Source organism: Nannobrachium achirus, assembly GCF_963921795.1.
Source record: "Nannobrachium achirus genome assembly, chromosome: 7".
Lineage (NCBI taxonomy): Eukaryota > Metazoa > Chordata > Actinopteri > Myctophiformes > Myctophidae > Nannobrachium > Nannobrachium achirus.
This window is the reverse complement of record NC_137816.1, coordinates 4,899,973-4,921,214: the sequence shown is the minus strand read 5'-3', so window position 1 is coordinate 4,921,214 and position 21,242 is coordinate 4,899,973. Positions and strand designations below refer to the sequence as shown.

General features: G+C 43.3%; 1 protein-coding gene across 1 annotated transcript in view; it reads right to left on the bottom strand.

Annotated features, from left to right (window-relative positions):
- Positions 1–1,607: 1,607 nt before the first annotated feature.
- The window catches only part of LOC308288069 (ZP domain-containing protein-like), a gene marked incomplete at both ends in the record, with an annotated part of 43,950 nt that continues 24,315 nt past the window's right edge, over positions 1,608–21,242 (bottom strand). The window contains one exon of the mRNA XM_080729412.1: positions 1,608–2,012. Coding sequence (XP_080585538.1) covers positions 1,608–2,012 — 405 coding nt within the window. The remainder of the gene's footprint in view (positions 2,013–21,242) is intronic.

Below are 21,242 nucleotides of genomic sequence, written 5' to 3'. Positions count from 1 at the left end.
GCCTCTCTCTTCCGCCGATGGTTGGCTCCAGACTGAGTGGAGTTGATGCATCCCTTGGAACATCTGGCGTTGGGGTTCCCGGCTTCACACAGCATAACAGAACAGCTGATGTACACCTGAGACAAACACAGTTTAAAACCTTGTTTCTTTGTGGAAATAATTGTACCATCACTGGAGCTAAACAGTTCCCTGTCCACTGTTCCAGCCGCATACCACATAGGCTCTGTGTAGCCTGCAGCGGGTCGCTGGTTCCATTCCTGAGCCCGACCAGATGTCGCTGCGCGCCACTCCCCATCTCTCCCCCATTTCCTATCAGTCTACTAAAGGCAAAAGCCCCAAAACATAAAAAAAAAAAAAAAAATACAAAAAACCCTGTTTACCTGATCATGTGATCCTATGAATTTGAAGGCCTCCATTGAAAACTGGAAATGTCTCTCATGGCGTGGTGAAAGAACTTCAACAGTGTGGTCCACGGTACACCTGGTTGGAAACAAGAACAAAACACCTATTGATGCTAGCCTTACATTAAGACGCATTCTGCAGAGACTTTCGCATTGTGACGTTGGGGCGACGGCAGAGCGTCTTACCGCTTAGACAGACAGGTCGGGGGTATGGTCTGCAAAGCTGCTATTGCGGCTCTACACATGCACAAATGCGTAACATAGCTTCCGGACAAGTTCTACAAGGTTTATGCGACTTGTCTGGAAGCCTTGTTTAATGTATTAGTCCGTATTTTTAAATAAAATGAGTTTTTACCAAGTGTGTGTCTTTTCCAAATCGAGCATCTCTGGTTTGATTAAAGATGGCTGCACTTATCACGTGACGTTCATCCATTCCCCCATTCGCTCATACAAGGACATGACGTATGTGTAAGAATGCACAATAATGCTTCCAGCCACCAACGGGCGCTGTTGCAGCTAACATTGTAGCAAATGAGGAAAAGCTGTACACTTGGTAAAAACTCATTTTATTTAAAAATACGGACTAATACATTAAACAAGGCTTCCGGACAAGTCGCATACATCTTGCAGAACTTCTGTGATGTGCTATATTTCGCATTTTTGTGCATGTGTAGTGTCGCAATTGCAGTTTTGCCAACCATGCCCCCGACCTGTCTGTCTAAGCGGTAAGACGCTCCATGCAGCCATCCCAAAGCCAGAATGCGGAAGCCACTGCAGGTCGACTTGATGTAAGGCTATATTGATGCTAAGAGAGTGTGGTGTATATTCTCACGAAAAACAAATAGTATAATTGTATAATTATTAATTACATAAACATAACATTTTTGTGCAGTTTAGAACACACAAAAGCAGGCATTTATGTGAGAGAAATTATTTAAAGCAGTAATGAATTCATTGTGTGACAATGTTGCTGTATTCTGTTACGTGGTATTCCCCCTGGCTTGTAACTTACTCAACTGGACCTCAAATATCATTAATACTATAATAACAATAACCTAAATCAGAGGTTCCTAGGCTGTTCAATGCCAAGGACCCAGAAATAACCAGGCTATGATCTCCACTCCCCCCTATTGGGAAACGGCCTAAATATGGCTTAAAAAAAGACTAAAGCGTGTGCATGCGTGTGTGCTGTGTTGTAAACTGCACTCACCCATGTTCTATGATGGAGTAGGCTGGTTGGTAGCTGGGGTTGTCGTACGGCGCAGCTCTGCAGGACACCACAAACAGTTCGGTGTTGTTGAGTGAAGACGAGGCCTCTATCTCCATGTAGATCTTGTCCCCTACGTCGTACTCCAGTGGATAGGAGCGGGGGTCCATCATGGAGGTGAAACGCCGGCTGTGAAAGAACTCAAACTGGTAGGTGAACGTACCGAAGCCCTTCTCCTGGACCGTGACGTTGTTTCTGTGGACGCTGTAACTCAGGGTCACGTTGCCAGTCTTGGGGTACTGGCAGTAGACCTCCACCTCCAACAGGTGCGTGCGGGTGATGACGTCACTGGTGTTGTCAACGGTGGTGATGGCATTTTTGAAGATGAGGTTCTCGTCATCCTCCTGTAGGCAGGAGATTTTAGTTTAGTCTAACCCAGTGGTTATGAAGATAGGAGTTTAGTCTGACCCAGTCGTTCTGAAGGTAAGAGTTTAGTCTAACCCAGTGAAGATAAGAGTTTAGTCTAACCCAGTAGTTATGAAGATAGGAGTTTAGTCTGACCCAGTGGTTATGAAGATAGGAGTTTAGTCTGACCCAGTCGTTCTGAAGGTAAGAGTTTAGTCTAACCCAGTAAAGATAGGAGTTTAGTCTGACCCAGTCGTTCTGAAGGTAAGAGTTTAGTCTGACCCAGTAGTTCTGAAGGTAAGAGTTTAGTCTAACCCAGTGAAGATAAGAGTTTAGTCTGACCCAGTCGTTCTGAAGGTAAGAGTTTAGTCTAACCCAGTGAAGATAAGAGTTTAGTCTGATCCAGTAGTTATGAACTAACAACTTGGATTAAAGTGATACCAACGTTGAACACTGGAGTCTGTTTGCAGCCTGATTGCATAAGCATTGTTGCATTGTTATTTGTAGTTGTCCATTTCTCTCTCTCTCTCTCTCTCTCTCTCTCTCTCTCTCTCTCTCTCTGTTTTTCTGTGTGTCTGTGTGTCTGTGTGTCTGTCTGTCTGTCTGTCTGTCTGTCTGTCTGTCTGTCTGTCTGTCTGTGTGTGTGTGTGTGTGTGTGTGTGTGTGTGTGTGTGTGTGTGTGTGTGTGTGTGTGTGTGTGTGTGTGTGTGTGTGTGTGTGTGTGTGTGTGCGCGCGCGCGCGTGCGTGTAAGTGTAAGTGCGTGTCTGACAGGTTGGCATGCTGGCATGCAGGAAGACAGACAGACAGACAGACAGACAGACAGACAGACAGACAGACAGACAGACAGACAGACAGACAAACAGATCACATTCCTTAAAGAGGCAGTGCAACAGAACAATACATATAACACAACTCTCTAGTACCACAGCCCCATTACATAACTATGTGTAAAACTAACCTTTAGTAAATGCACAAAGGTGTAAAGTAGAACAGATGTGACCAACTAGCATCCAGGTATGACTTCGTTACCTCAATCTCAGTACCACAGCCACTGAGGGGGATCACTGCTATGATGTGAGTGCTGTTTTGTTGGCTTTCCAGACTGCAGGCTACGTTGCTTGGATCATTGAGTCGCAGAAGTCCTTCAAGTCCCCGGAATGAGGATTTGTTCACCTCTACTGTCATGGCGGTCTCATCGCAAATCACATTGGCTTTCACTGAAATGAAAGGTTTCCAGAAGATCATGATGATAATAGTATAACCCACATAGGTTGTTCATTTGCTTTAGATTTAGTATCATAATGTTGTTAGACTTACGAGACAGTGGTTCTGTGGTAGTGGGGGCCATGGTTGTAGGCGCTGCAGGTGGAGATAACAACAATGACACATGTAACTCATCAAACCACTTCCTCAGATTTCTGAATTTGAAATATGATGCAGTAGTAAACAGGTGTTACGTTTCACCCACCATTTGAGACAGAGACGATGACACAGCGAAGCTCCGACTGATATTTGTCCGCACTGTGAAAACAAACACATTTTAGTTATTAAAAAGAAGTGACGCAATAACTTGACCCCCCCCCCACCAAAAGAATTAGGTAGCAAACAGAACAAACATGAACTATAATAAACGTAATACTTTGTTTACTGGTACAACACTATGAAGATTAGAGTTTACAAAACATTTCAGTAAACATTTTCTATTTATTTATTTATGTATTTATTTATTTTTTTATTTTTCTCCTGAGCATATGTACTGCATAGTACTGTGTTCTATCCGTCTGTCATTCAATGTTATATGAGATAACTTCAATGGTTTCCAGTGTAAATAAGTCAAGTGCTTTCCTAGGATCTCCTTTTAGTTGACTTGGTACCAGTGAACTGTACCGTCATGAAACTGTACCGTAACCGTACTTCTTTCTATGCAAACTTCTAATAAAGTCTTCAATCAATACATTTTCTCAGTGGTGATTTTTTTTCTTTATCCAACCAATGATATGGTAGGATCTCTGCTATACAGATTTTGTAGATCTCAATAGCACTAACACAAACAGGGAGAACTACTTACTACAAATAACACATTGCTTTTATCATCATGCTCTTGTAAAAAAAAAAAATAATAATAATATTTTAACTTATCTAATGACACAGTAAAATAATACTCTATAAGTCTAAGACAATAGGAAAAGTAAAATGGGCAGACAGACAGACAGACAGACAGACAGACAGACAGACAGACAGACAGACAGACAGACAGACAGACAGAAAGAAAGGAAGATCATTTAAATAAAGCTGACCTGTTGGTCTGAGCAACAAAGCAGACAGGGTGATGTTCTCCAACCTCTGACTGTGATGCTGTCCATCTCAGGATGAACTGTCCCTGTGCTGGTACAGTCAGGATCATGTTGTGGGGTCCACTGAACAACAGCTGTGAGACCCTACAACACCACCAGAGAAGAGAACATGGTTCAAACGTTTTAATTTACTTTTTCAGACCTTTAGAAGGGACACCACAGGACAACAAAACACCAACTAAATGACTTCATTCTGTAAGGCAGATGTGCAGAACCCCTTTACACATGGACAAGGACAAAACACACATCTGATACATTAACACCACAGGGCAAAAAAAATCACTTTAAAGGAATGTTATGTTACGGAAAACACTGTGCTGTGTAGTTCTAGGCTGAATGCTACTTTTTACTGTACTGGAGTGGAGGGCCTCAGTCTTGTTGTCTTTTACTCACGTGGCCTGTGTTGCCTGTGTGTTGATGGTGATTTCCAGTCTGTGTCCAACATGGGTGTAGAGCCGTGCTCTGTTAGCCGGGGTGGGAGGCAGGAACCTGGGTAGATACCGTCCCTCTGTACAGCTGGGTACTGATCCATACACTGAACACAAAGGGGAAATATAAACAATTTAACAGCTTTACGTTTTAATATGTTAGATTATTGGTTTACTTTGATTATCCATTCACTTTATTAGCACATTAACTGGTTGAGTTGCCAGGAACACCTAAGAAAATAGACCACTAGGGGTCAGTTTTTAGATATAAAAAGATATATTGATTCTCTGAACTAAGTATGATATGATGGAAATGTACACTACATGTGCGAAACAAAAATAAATGAAATGAAATGAAATGAAAGATGAACTAAGGGTTTAACTGTGTACCGTCGACAGCAAACTGTAGAGGTATATAGGAGAGAGAGTTGCGGGGAGGGTAAGTGGTCTGAGATCCTCCAATGTTTGTGACGGTGATGGACTGGAGGGGATGGTCCACCACATGCAACTCGACAACATAGGTACCCGCATTACTGCTGCTGGTGGCAGCAAATGACAACATGCAATTCTGAAAGAGGGGAGAAGGAACACAGGACAGGAAGAGTACAAAAACAAACCAGGAGAAATAATGGGTCACATTTTTAAGAGGTGTAGAGAAAAACAGTACAGACTAATTATGACAGTAATCATGATTATTGCGACCGTAGGTCGCATTTACTACCAAAACCTCCACCGGCTGTCTGTGAGTGAGTCAGTGAGTCCGTCACACTTTTGCTCTGCTCATATCTCCACAACCGTTGCCCCCATCCATGCCAAATTTTGCACACACACTCCTTGACTGCCAAACTACAACCTCCAAGGACCCCCGGAGCCCCAGGGATGGGGGACCCCCAGATGTAAAAAATGACCAAATGTGCTCACACCTCACACGTCACACTTTTTCCCTGCTTATATCTCCGCACCCGTTGACCCGATCCATGCCAGATTTTACACACACACTCCTGGGGGACCCCCAGATGTAAAAAATTACCAAATGTGCAAAAATGACCAAATGACCACCCCAACGGGGCTGCTCGCGGGGAATTCCCGGGGACCACCGACTCCTGGTGCTCCAGAATGGATGCAAAAGTGGTGGCGCCCCCAGTGGAGGACCCCCTGCCACTGCAGCGCACATAAAATGCCGTAACTCGGGCTAGGAGCGTCCGGGAGAGCCGGGGCCGGTACCTATTCGTCCGCCAAGGCAACGCGGAGACCCCACCCCTCATTTCTCACATGGCCCTATTCTAGCGCCACCTTCAGGCCGATTTTTAAAACACATTTTTGGACACTGCTCCTACAGTTTTTGCCCTAAAATCACGAATATCACTACACAGCATGTCTACACTCATGTCATCAACATGGATCAGGAAGATTTTGGAAAAACACATTTTTGCCCTATTTGTGGAGATAAGCCACCTACGGTCGCTTATCTCCCGATTAGGGAGTCTTACTGGTAGTAGAAAATACATGTTTGCGTCAGTATGATGTGATCTGTGTTCTTATTTATCAACTCACTCTTGATATGCTGAGAACAGAAGGAAGAGTACGCCTACGATGACATTGAACCCGGTCTCCATCTGGGTCAAATGCTAACAGGTTGAAGCTTCTCCCACAGTTAGAAGGAACTCTGAGAGACAGAAACAGAACGAAAATAAGAGACAGAGTGAGATTATATAATTAGTTTATTTTCCAATTGTTTTTCGTAGAAGTATCTAGTACAATGTATTATAAATACATAACTATACCTTATGTATAAACAAAATATTTAAATTGGCATGTGTGCAATGCCTGTGTGTCGCGTGTGCGTGCACACACCCCTACTCTGCATGCCTGAGTCAAGCCTACAGTAGTCTGACCAAGAACAGACAGATTTGCTGACTTATAGAACTATGATGTTGATGATGATGTTAGTAATGAGTATAAGAACAAAATAGAAGTGTGTTATGTTACCGTAGTGAAGGTATGATGGTGGTCTGAGGAGACCTGTTGGCTTTCCCAGTGTCTGATCTGGTCCTGAGGTTCACCCACGCAAGAGCATTCCAGTTCCCAATGCTATTTCTGTTACTCTCCCAGGCACTACCTCGTAACCTGTGTGAGATGAGATTATTATTATTAATAATAAAGTGGTTTGGTATTTCTGTCATAATTGTTCGCACATTATGTCAGATGAAGCAATTGAGAAACAAAAATAAATAAATAAATTGTAAAGGAAAAACACATAGGGTGCAACAGTTAATCAAACTATATTGATTATGAATATATATATATATATATATATATATATATATATATATATATATATATATATATATATATATATATATATATATATACATACATACAGTATATAATGTTATTTAATTAAAGTAATCAATTTACTATCCCTATTTTGGACATGTGACTATAAAAAGAATATATAGGGAAAAAAAGGGGGGGGAAACATGAAAATACTATTTAAAGTCTCATTGTTTTTGTTTGTTGTGTAATAGTGAATCTCTCTTCACTCACACCAAATAGAATTCAGCATTGATGGGAACCCGTCGAGTCATGATTACTTCTCGTTGACACCAGTCTGCGGTTGCCTGCACCGTGTAGGGTCCCTGCAGGGTATCACTGCCACAGGGCCCAGAATCACACTCCCATGTGTCTGAACTTGAGCATGATGCGAAGGCTGTCTTATAGCGCAAAACCACCTGGAATTAGAAGATAAGGATATAAAGGTTATACATTACATGACTTTCATCATGTCTCTGTTTGGTAAAGTTACTAAAACTAAAACCTAACATTGGCCAAGAAATTATGTTTGAAATAATTAGTCTTAAAGCAAGGACGTGTTCTCAATGATTTTAGTTCGTTTTATCAATATAGTTACATTCTTTGTACTTTGTAAGTCACATTGTTACCTTTTTTCCGTTTTCATTATTTAGTTAGAATTAACTATAATAATCTTGACCTGTACCTACCGTCATAGTTCCATCTGCGTGCGTGTCCTTTGGGTCATAGGTGATGACAGTTCCTTGAAACTGCGAGGCTCCTGCATGCTGGGCTCCGCAGAGCAACAGCAACACCACTGCTACTGAAGAGACACTCATGGTTTACTGAGAGAGAATACGATCCACTATGGTGTTTTATACACTCACACACACGCACAGCAAACATCTTGAATATTTGAATTTGGCAGTGGAACAAGACGTTGCTCCGGTGATCAAGGGAGATAAGATGTTTACCTGGTCTGTCTGTCTGTCAAACTGTCAAACTGTGTATAGATCAAAGATTACACATAAGCATGGCATTTATATAACCTCATCCCTTTCAGGCATGGTACTTTGTTTCACTTATTCAGCTGTTGTTTGCTATGTGTGTTCTGTGAATGAATGTACGTACAACTTTTTGGGAAAAGCCTAGAAGAACACCAACTAAAGGTAATAAAAATAAAAGAAAGAAGGAAAGAAAGAAAGAAAGAAAGAAAGAAGAAAGATCTAGTCTGAAATTCTCCTTTAATGACCCAAAAAGTATAGCATGAAAACACAGGTCCTCTCAAATTGTGTGTGACTGGATCCATGATTATTTAATATCGTTACATAATTATTATGTTTGATATTATGTTTAATTCATGTCTGTGTGTTTACAGATCTATAGATTAAAAGCTAAATACTTGGTGAACTTGACCTTTGGTTATGTACCCAACCAGCTTGTACTTCGGGTACTTGTAATGTTGAGCTTCTTCCTGGAGCTGGCTACGGCAGGCCTGACAAACTAACTGGGTCATTTGACCTCCTCCTTCCTCATCTCTATCAGTGACTCTAGTTTCAGGAATTTGATGCACAGCCAAATGAGGAATGTCACTTACAGCCACGTGACACAGCGGTAGGTGAGAATTGTCACGCACTGCCACCTGGCAAATGATATCGTTTGGTCGCATGTGAACGGTGAAGACACGAGGAAGTAAACTCAAAATCAGACTACTAAAGAAAACACATTTAGCAGTAGCTGTCAATCTGTCATCGCATTTTGACGTAATGTTTAAATGATAAAAGTTGTTTACCACAGGAGACGTGCTCAGCGAACATGAAGACTGAGAAAGAGAGAGAGAGAGAGAGAGAGAGAGAGAGAGAGAGAGAGAGAGAGAGAGACTTCATTGACCGAGGTACCCTAAGGCAGTGATGAATAGTACTGTAATAATTACTAGAGAATCTCCATGTATTTTCAGCTCTTTATAAATAGAAAATGCATATTTATTTAACCAAAAAATAATATCACTTGCATCACATTTCAGGGCCTTCTAAATACAGTACTTTTCTAACAGACCTTGTTGGCAGGTATCAATACACTTTTAGGCCAACATGTTTGTGCCAGAGTGGGTGATTAGTTCTTCACCGCCTCGTCTTGATGATTTAAACATGAAATAAAGGGCTGCTATGCTCGATAACAGGCTCAACGACAAGCCCAAATGCTTGGGCTTGGTGAATTTTAACCTGTTGGGACCAACGGGAGTTGGAACCATGGAGCAGTCCCCCATCCAGCCAGGTCGCTCATTCCTGTTCATTCTGACGCTTGGCGCCAACCGCTTACCAGAACTGTGAATGGGTTGTTATTGATAGACTGTGAGTTTGATGCACGCGGGTACGCATGTGCATGTGCGTGCACCTTAAGACTTCACTCCACCGTGCAGAAAACCACTGCACGCACACACACACACACACACACACACACACACACACACACACACACACACACACACACACACACACACACACACACACACACACACACAGGAAATCGTTCAGTAGTGTTGAGCAGCACTATGAGACTATGAGGTAAATAAAAAAAGTGTCTCTTACTTTGAAAACTGGCCAGTTTTTAGAGGATATCCGATTTCTATTGAAGCCATCTTGACACTGGTCGAAAGTAAACAAAACAACAGACAAGGATTAAACGCAAGATTTAGGCAAAACCTAATATACAATATGAAAACCATGATCTTGTGACCGTCACAATATACAAACTTTGAAAGTGTGCTCTCTTTTGACCCCGACACTGTAGGTGAGTTGTTAATTATATGCTGACTACAGAACTGTAATACAGTATGCACAGTTAGTTCAGAGAGAGATGAAGTAGGGACCCTCACAACCTGTTAATAGATGCCATATAGTTTCATTGTTTGACAGCACAATCATCAGTGTATTTTGGATTCATGTCAATTTGTGTTTTCAGATATTTAACCACTGTCAATACTTCTAAAACTTGACCTTTCACTCTGTACTTAGTCTGATCTTTTCCCCCTCTACACCAAAGCTCAAAGCCGAAAATAGGCGATCTACAAGCTCACAACGCCTCGCAGCGCGAGGCGTTGTGAGCTTGTAGATCTGCTATTTTTGGCTAAAGTTCTCCCAATATGGACACTAGGGTTCAAGTGATTAATATTAAAAAGTAGGAAAAAAAGATCATCCAAATCACACAAAGATTTGGAGGACCCCCTGTAGTAACTCTGAGGACCCCCTGTTGAAGACCCCTGGCATATGCTCTAACATTTCTCAAAGTCTACACCAGGGCTTTCTAAACGTTTTTGACTCAGTGCACAGCTGTAAAGAAAGGTTTTCATCCACGGCATCCCTGAATTACACTGTTCATTTTTTGAATCTTACAGTAGGCAATGTCACAGAGAAATACCGGTTTCCGTCAGAACGGACTGAAAATAACGTAATATTTGACATTTAACCACTTGAACCCCTGCATCCCTATTCTGGGGGGAAGGTTCCAAGGACAGAATTCATTTGCAAGTGTGACTCATGTTGCGCAACCACACTGGTTGGACTGACACAATATGTGGAATTGAGAGGGCCGTCTATGCCCGTAGCAGAGCATATGCCAGATGGGCATAGATGGGCATAAACGGGCACATGTCCGATAAGCTTGAGGATTGGTGGATTGATGAGCTTCACATGACACTTTGACCAGACTATAAGTGGGCCAATTTCCTTGATTGGTCAGGTTTCACTTGTGATATAAAACGGGCGAAGCGGGCGCAAACCTCTAGTAATATAACCAGTAAGACTCCCTAATCGGGAGATAAGCGACCGTTGGTCGCTTATCTCCTGTCACACTGCTGACATCAGTATGACATCACACCGTACACAAATGACCCTTATATAAGACCGGCATTATCTACCGACAGATTAGTAACAAGATGTCAAAATCGTTGAAGGTTGAATCTCCAGATATGGAGATAACCAACACATCCCTCCATATATGGAGATAACCGACGAATCTCACTAAGTCTGACCTCACAAGCCCCATATTTGGACACGAACAACATATAACTCCATATATAGAGACATAGCTGCTGACATCAGTATGACATCACACTGCTGACATCAGTATGACATCACACCGTACACAAATGACCCTTATATAAGACCGGCATTATCTACCGACAGATTAGATGCAAGCAGGATCTCGACTCTGACACAACTCATCGGCTCATAAGCTGGTTCTCCCTCCATATATGGAGATAACCGACGAATCTCACTAAGTCTGACCTCACAAGCCCCATATTTGGACACGAACAACATATAACTCCATATATAGAGACATAGCTGCTGACATCACACTGCTGACATCAGTATGACATCACACCGTACACAAATGACCCTGACGGCACACACCAAGCAGTGTGATGTCATACTGATGCGGAGATATGAGCAGGGCAAAGGTGTGACGTGTGACGTGTGACCGACGGACGGACGGACGGACGGCCGGTGGAGGTTTTGATACTAATCTGCGACCTAACGGTCGCAATAATAACCAGTAAGACTCCCTAATTGGGAGATAAGCGACCATCAGAAATTGGGAGATAAGCGACCATCAGGTCGCATACACAAACTTTAGAAGGCAATCATAGCCAATCAGGAGGGAATATGGGAAATGGGACAGATCCATGTTGATGACATGAGTTGATGAGATACTGTGTACCGCTTTGCGTGATTTTAGGGCAAAATCTGTAGGAGCACTGTCAGGTCGCAGTTACTATGAAAAGCTCCACCGGCTGTCAGTCTGTCACGTAACGTAACGTAACGTAACGTAACGTAACGTAACGTAACGTAACGTAACGTAGCGTAGCGTATCGCGTCGCGTCACGTCACGTCACGTCACGTCACGTCACACTTTTGCCCTAGTCATATCTCTGCCACCGTTGGCCCTATCCATGCCAAACTTTAAACCCATACTCCTTGTATGGCAAATCACAACCTCCACTTCTCACATGGCCCTCTTTTAGCGCCACCATGAGGCCGATCTTTGCAAAACACATTTTTGGACACTGCTCCTACAGATTTTGGCCCAAAATCTCACAAAGTGGTACACAGTATCGCTACAGTCAGGTCATCAACATGGATCTGTCCCATTTCCCATATTCCCTCCTGGCTACGATTGCCTTCTAAAGGCCAAACTCTGTGGGAGCAGTGTTCAAAAATGTGTTTTGCAAGAATCGGCCTCATGGTGGCGCTAGGAGGGGGCACATGAGAAATGAGGTGGGCGGAGGTTGTGGTTTGGCAGCCAAGGAGTGTGTGTGCAAAATTTGACTTGGATCAGGGCAACGGTGGTGGAGATATGAGTAGGGCAAAAGTGTCACGTGTGACGTGACAGACTGACAGACAGACAGCCGGTGGAGGTTTTGATAGTATCTGCAACCTGACGGTCGCAACTAGAACTGCACTCTGTCGAGGTGCCAACTAGCTCCTCACGCCTCAGGCAAGCAGAGCGCGCCACGAGGTGCTGTGTGCTGCTGGCCTCATGTCCCTAATGTCTTCACCCGTTAATGAAGTCACCCACATACATACTGTACATTCCCAGAATCCCAGCTGTTTCAGGGCTATGGTCTTCAAAAAACCCAGTCGCCTTCATACATTTGATTTCTCTGCTGAGCAGGCGAGTATCCTCTCCTCTCTAGCTCAGCCAAGTACTGAGGACAGCTGTCCCCCTATTATTATAACTACTGATGAAGTTCGCAATGTGTTTAAGAGCATTAAGGTGAACAAGGGCCCTGGGCCTGATGGTATCGACCCTCGTACCTTTAAGGTCTGTGCTGATCAGTTGTGCCAGGTCTTTCATTCTCTGTTCTCTCTGTCACTGTCTTTACCTGCTCTTCCTGCTATGTGGTTAACATCATGTCTTGTTCCTATTCCTAAAAAGAACAATGTACGTAATAGCCTCACTAACATGAGACCTATTGCTATAACATGCCACATCATGAAGTGTTTTGAAAGCGTTGTGTTGGGCCACCTTAGAGAGCAGGTGGCTCCTTATTTAGACCCCTTGCAATTTGCATACAGTTAGCGGGTAGGTGTTGATGATAGTCTGATTGTTATACATCACATGTACACTCACCTTCAATCAACTGCCAGTTCTGTTAGGGTCATGTTTTTTGATTTTTCTAGTGCCTTCAACACTATACAGCCACATATCCTAGCTAATAAATTGAGGCAGTATAAACTGCATAATTCAACCATTACCTGGTGCATGAAGTATCTAGTGCCTCGACCTCAGTTTGTTAAGCTATAGATGATGCTGTATCAGATGTTATCTGGACAAAAACTGGAGCCCCTCAGGGAACCGTTTTAGCTCCTTTTTTATTTGTCCTCATATACTGCAGATTGTAGGCATAGTGAGGCAAAGTGTCACATGCAGAAATTCTCTGATGACACTGTTCTAATTGGTCTCATCAACAAGGATGACGATCGGGCCTATAAAAAGGAAATCGATCTATTTGTTCGCTGGTGCGATGATAACTTTTTACTGCTTAATGTAGAAAAGACCAAAGAGCTTGTTGTTAACTTTTGTAAAAAGAAGGTGCCTATCTCACCTGTCATCATCAAAGGGCAGGAGGTAGAAATAGTTCAGTCCTATAAGTATCTTGGTGTCCACCTGGACAGGAAGCTGGACTGGAAGATGAACACAGATTCTGTGTTCAAGAAAGCTCAGTCTCGACTTTTCCACTTGAGAAAGCTCAGATCTTTTGAGATCAGTAGGCCACTCCTTCATGTATTCTACCAAGGTATCCTTGCTAGTGTCCTCTTTTATGCTGTGCTCTGCTGGGGGGGCAGCATCACGGCCGATGATAAAAAACGAATCAATAAATTGATTAAAAAGGCTGGCTCAGTGATTGGCCTCCCTCAGGATACTTTGGATATCACTATAGCCAAGCGAATGAGGACCAAATTGAACACTATTCTTTCCTTCGAATGCCATCCTCTCTATAAGGTATTTAATGACCTGCGTAGCAAGTTTAGCAACAGGTTTTTGATGCCTACAATATCTACTGAGCGAATGAAGAAATCCTTTGTTCCTGCTGCTGTTAGATTCCTTAACGTTAACGTACATCGCTAGCTTGGTTTTGGGAGGGTGTCATGTAATTTGTAAAGTCTGTTATTGTTATTTGTTGTGTATTTGTATGTTTGTTATATGTTGTCTTTGATTTTGTGTATTTGTATTCGCTCTGGTGGCAAAACGTGTTTCCCTTTGGGGACTAAGCAATAAACACATACCATACCATACATACCCAGCCCATTACAGTACGTAATAACAACACAAACAACAACCAAAATTTGCTTCACAGATAATAGAAACACATCAGACAACAAGCTTTTTATGGGTCAAGGTAGGATGGCCGGGGGTCCGCTCTCCATTCAGACATGCTGCCATTCAGACATTGACTTCTAATTGTCTGAGTGGCAACACTTCCATAGAGGTTAGGGTTAGGATCACTGGTCAAAACCAACTGACCAAAAGCAATCACTGTGTGTGTGTGTGTGTGTGTGTGTGTGTGTGTGTGTGTGTGTGTGTGTGTGTGTGTGTGTGTGTGTGTGTGTGTGTGTGTGTGTGTGTGTGTGTGTGAGAGAGAGAGAGAGAGAGAGAGAGAGAGAGAGAGAGAGAGAGAGAGAGAGAGAGAGAGAGAGATTTTCAAGTATCCACAATGACAGACCAGTTTTGCCTTAGCTGTTGTCCTTTACCTGTATAAAATAATACATTATAACGGTTAACTGTACAAAGATAATACATTAGAACTCTTACCTGTTTAAAATAATAGATTATAAATGCTGTTAACTGGTGGGATAGTATAGCAGGAAGCTGGCACAGATAAATAAGTCACACCATGTGTTCTTTGGTGGCATGTGAACTTTGAAAACAGAGGAAGAAACCACAGATAATTATGAAGTCAAGCTGTCATCGTGGGTTGATGAATTAATGTTGTTGTTGTATCCTGCTTGTTCCTGTTGGCTTGGAGACACACACACACACAGACACACACACACACACACACACACACACACACACACACACACACACACACACACACACACACACACACACACACACACACACACACACACACACACTTCTTACATTCAGGAAGTCTGTCTCTAACTCTAGCCGTCATAAATCTACCATGACAGCTGGGCTTCTTTTAATTAAATAACTAATCTGATTGATGCACAGCCAAATGAGGAATGTCACTTACAGCCACGTGACACAGCGGTAGGTGAGAAATGTCATGTACTGCCACCTTGCAAATGATATATTTTGGTCGCATGTGAACGGTAATAATTACTAGAGAATCTCCATGTATTTTCAGCTCTTTATAAATAGAAAATGCATATTTTATTTAACCAAATAATATCACTTGTATCACATTTTAGGGCCTTCTAAATACAGTACTTTTCTAACAGACCTTGTTGGCAGGTATCAATACACTTTTAGGCCGACATGTTTGTGCCAGCGTGGGTGATTAGTTCTTCACCGCCTCGTCTTGATGATTTAAACATGAAATAAAGGGCTGCTATGCTCGATAACAGGCTCGACGACAAGCCCAAATGCTTATTGATACCAGGTTGCAACAAATGTGTTATCCAGTTTGTAATGGCTCAGGATTCGAGCCCGATCACTACCCATCTTTAAAAGTTGGCAGAACAAATCAAATAAATGCACCACATAAGTGGAGATTATAAGTGGGCATCCATCCACAGTTAGCTGGTTGTTGGAGGAAATATCCTCCGAGGGGGTCCACATGTCAATTTGGGGGTCCTTGATATAGAAAAGGTTTGAGTACCACTGAATGAGGGCATTGATACAACACAAACATGAATGGAAATACAATGCAGTTTCACCCCAACAGTGATGTACCATAGTGTAGTAAAGTATGAACTGAATAAAATGAGGAATGCAATGAATAATAAGTTGTTAATTAAGACCTGGAAAACATCTGTGTCACTTTACATTTTAACTCTTTTCCCGCCGGTTTGTTCTTTCTGCGGCAGAGTCTGTCTGGACAGATGCGGGGTGGCGCGGGTGTGTACCGTAGCAGAAGCTCCCGTAACGCTAGTCTCAAATCTTGAGCACACATAAACAACCAGTAAGACCGTTGGTCGCTTATCTCCACAATCTATCGGTAGATAATGCCGGTCTTATATAAGGGTCATTTGTGTACGGTGTGATGTCATACTGATGTCAGCAGTGTGATGTCATACTGATGTCAGCAGCTTTGTCTCTATATATGGAGTTATATGTTGTTCGTGTCCAAATATGGGGCTTGTGAGGTCAGACTTAGTGAGATTCGTCGGTTATCTCCATATATGGAGGGATGTAGGGTAAAAAACATGGTTGCTATGGTAAACAGTTGGTTGCTAAGGTAAAAAAAAACATGGTTGCTATGGTAAACAGTTGGTTGCTAGGGTAAAAAAATGGTTGCTATGGTAAACAGTTGGCAGCTATGTCTCTATATATGGAGTTATATGTTGTTCGTGTCCAAATATGGGGCTTGTGAGGTCAGACTTAGTGAGATTCGTCGGTTATCTCCATATAAAAAACATGGTTGCTATGGTAAACAGTTGGTTGCTAAGGTAAAAAAAAACATGGTTGCTATGGTAAACAGTTGGTTGCTAGGGTAAAAAAATGGTTGCTATGGTAAACAGTTGGTTGCTAGGGTAAAAAAACATGGTTGATATGGTAAACAGTTGGTTGCTAGGGTAAACAGTTGGTTGCTAGGGTAAAACCATGGTTGCTAAGGTGGTTGCTAACGTACACTAACAGACCAGCAACAACAGACTGTTGCCACAGCAACGTACACAAAGGTTTGTGTACACATGTGGTGTGATGTCATACTGATGCGGAGATATGAGCAGGGCAAAGGTGTGACGTGTGACGTGTGACGTGTGACCGACCGACCGACCGACCGACCGACGGACGGCCGGTGGAGGTTTTGATACCAGTAAGACTCCCTAATCGGGAGATAAGCGACCGTTGGTCGCTTATCTCCACAAATAGGCCAAAAAATTTGTTTTACCAATTATCAAGACATACGGGCAGTTGACAGTTTGCCACGGTTACTCATTGAAGTTGAATCTCCATATATGGAGATAACCTACGCATCACACTAAGTCTGACCTCACCAGCCCATATTTGGGCATGAGCAACTTACTGTATGTCTCCATATATGGAGATATGATGACATCACACAGTCCTCAGCCGATGATGTGGCGTGATGTCATACAATACACAAACGAGCCCTACAGTATAAAGGGGCAATTCTTGCCAGGAAAGAAGCATTTCTTCGACTCAGACCTTATCGCCAGGGTTGGCTTATAGCAGCTGTCGGTAGGACCATATATGGATTCTATTAGTGTGGATCTCCTAACAGGGCATCATCTGGGATACAATCCCTTTTATGCCCATATATGGAGATCCCTAACAGAATCCCTTTCATGCCCATATATGGAGATCCCTAACGGAATCCCTTTTATGCCCATATGGAGATCCCTAACAGCATCCCTTTTATGCCCATATATGGAGATCACTAACAGCTAACAGAATCCCTTTTATGCCCATATATGGAGATCCCTAACAGAATCCCTTTTATGCCCATATACGGAGATCCCTAACAGAATCCCTTTTATGCCCATATATGGAGATCCCTAACAGAATCCCTTTTATGCCCATATATGGAGATCCCTAACAGAATCCCTTTTATGCCCATATATGGAGATCCCTAACAGAATCCCTTTTATGCCCATATATGGAGATCCCTAACAGAATCCCTTGTATGCCCATATATGGAGATCCCTAACAGAATCCCTTTTATGCCCATATATGGAGATCCCTAACAGAATCCCTTTTATGCCCATATATTATGGAGAAATCCCTGCTCTGAGTATCTGACATCAGTGTGATGTCACCTGTTTATGCCCATATATGGAGATCCCTGCTCTGCGTATCTGGTTGCTATGGTAAACAGTTGGTTGCTAGGGTAAAAAAACATGGTTGCTATGGTAAACAGTTGGTTGCTAGGGTAAACAGTTGGTTGCTGGGGTAAAACCATGGTTGCTAAGGTGGTTGCTAACGTACACTAACAAACCAGCAACAACAGACTGTTGCCACAGCAACGTACACAAAGGTTTGTGTACACATGTGGTGTGATGTCATACTGATGCGGAGATATGAGCAGGGCAAAGGTGTGACGTGTGACGTGTGACCGACCGACGGACGGCCGGTGGAGGTTTTCATTGCGACCGTCAGGGAGCAGTTTACTACCAGTAAGACTCCCTAATCGCCACAAATATCACAACCTCCACCTCTCACGTCATACGGGTAGCCATAGTTACACCTGGAATGTTGAATCTCCATATATGGAGATAACCTACGCATCAACACAAAGTCTGACCTCACCAGCCCATACTTGGGCATGGACGACTTATATCTCCATATACGGAGATGGCCATATATGGAGATACGATGACATCACAGAGTCCACAGCTGATGATGTGGCGTGATGTCATACAATAAACAAACAAGCCCTATATACTGATGCGATACGATGACATCACAGAGTCCACAGCTGATGATGTGGCGTGATGTCATACAATAAACAAACAAGCCCTATATACTGATGCGGAGATATGAGCAGGGCAAAGGTGTGACGTGTGACGTGTGACCGACCGACGGACGGACGGCCGGTGGAGGTTTTCATAGTAAACTGCTCCCTGACGGTCGCAACCAGTAAGACTCCCTAATCGGGAGATAAGCGACCGTTGGTCGCTTATCTCCACAAATATCACAACCTCCACCTCTCACGTCATACGGGTAGCCATAGTTACACCTGGAATGTTGAATCTCCATATATGGAGATAACCTACGCATCACACAAAGTCTGACCTCACCAGCCCATACTTGGGCATGGATGACTTATATCTCCATATACGGAGATGGCCATATATGGAGATACGATGACATCACAGAGTCCACAGCTGATGATGTGGCGTGATGTCATACAATACACAAACAAGCCCTATATAAAGGGGCAATTCTCACCAGGGAAGAGAGCATTGCCTGGAATGTTGAATCTCCATATATGGAGATAACCTACGCATCACACAAAGTCTGACCTCACCAGCCCATACTTGGGCATGGACGACTTATATCTCCATATACGGAGATGGCCATATATGGAGATACGATGACATCACAGAGTCCACAGCTGATGATGTGGCGTGATGTCATACAATAAACAAACAAGCCCTATATACTGATGCGATACGATGACATCACAGAGTCCACAGCTGATGATGTGGCGTGATGTCATACAATAAACAAACAAGCCCTATATACTGATGCGGAGATATGAGCAGGGCAAAGGTGTGACGTGTGACGTGTGACCGACCGACGGACGGACGGCCGGTGGAGGTTTTCATAGTAAACTGCTCCCTGACGGTCGCAACCAGTAAGACTCCCTAATCGGGAGATAAGCGACCGTTGGTCGCTTATCTCCACAAATATCACAACCTCCACCTCTCACGTCATACGGGTAGCCATAGTTACACCTGGAATGTTGAATCTCCATATATGGAGATAACCTACGCATCACACAAAGTCTGACCTCACCAGCCCATACTTGGGCATGGACGACTTATATCTCCATATACGGAGATGGCCATATATGGAGATACGATGACATCACAGAGTCCACAGCTGATGATGTGGCGTGATGTCATACAATACACAAACAAGCCCTATATAAAGGGGCAATTCTCACCAGGGAAGAGAGCATTGCCTGGAATGTTGAATCTCCATATATGGAGATAACCTACGCATCACACAAAGTCTGACCTCACCAGCCCATACTTGGGCATGGACGACTTATATCTCCATATACGGAGATGGCCATATATGGAGATACGATGACATCACAGAGTCCACAGCTGATGATGTGGCGTGATGTCATACAATAAACAAACAAGCCCTATATACTGATGCGATACGATGACATCACAGAGTCCACAGCTGATGATGTGGCGTGATGTCATACAATAAACAAACAAGCCCTATATACTGATGCGGAGATATGAGCAGGGCAAAGGTGTGACGTGTGACGTGTGACCGACCGACGGACGGACGGCCGGTGGAGGTTTTCATAGTAAACTGCTCCCTGACGGTCGCAACCAGTAAGACTCCCTGATCGGGATACAAATATCACAACCTCCACCTCTCACGTCATACGGGTAGCCATAGTTACACCTGGAATGTTGAATCTCCATATATGGAGATAACCTACGCATCACACAAAGTCTGACCTCACCAGCCCATACTTGGGCATGGACGACTTATATCTCCATATACGGAGATGGCCATATATGGAGATACGATGACATCACAGAGTCCACAGCTGATGATGTGGCGTGATGTCATACAATACACAAACAAGCCCTATATAAAGGGGCAATTCTCACCAGGGAAGAGAGCATTGCCTGGAATGTTGAATCTCCATATATGGAGATAACCTACGCATCACACAAAGTCTGACCTCACCAGCCCATACTTGGGCATGGACGACTTATATCTCCATATACGGAGATGGCCATATATGGAGATACGATGACATCACAGAGTCCACAGCTGATGATGTGGCGTGATGTCATACAATAAACAAACAAGCCCTATATACTGATGCGATACGATGACATCACAGAGTCCACAGCTGATGATGTGGCGTGATGTCATACAATAAACAAACAAGCCCTATATACTGATGCGGAGATATGAGCAGGGCAAAGGTGTGACGTGTGACGTGTGACCGACCGACGGACGGCCGGTGGAGGTTTTCATAGTAAACTGCTCCCTGACGGTCGCAACTAAACTGCGACCTACGGCCGCAACCAGTAAGACTCCCTAATCGGGAGATAAGCGACCGTTGGTCGCTTATCTCCACAAATAGGCCAAAAGTTTGTTTTACCAATTATCAAGACATACGGGCAGTTGACAGTTTGCCATGGTTACTCATTGAAGTTGAATCTCCATATATGGAGATAACCTACGCATCACACTAAGTCTGACCTCACCAGCCCATATTTGGGCATGAGCAAC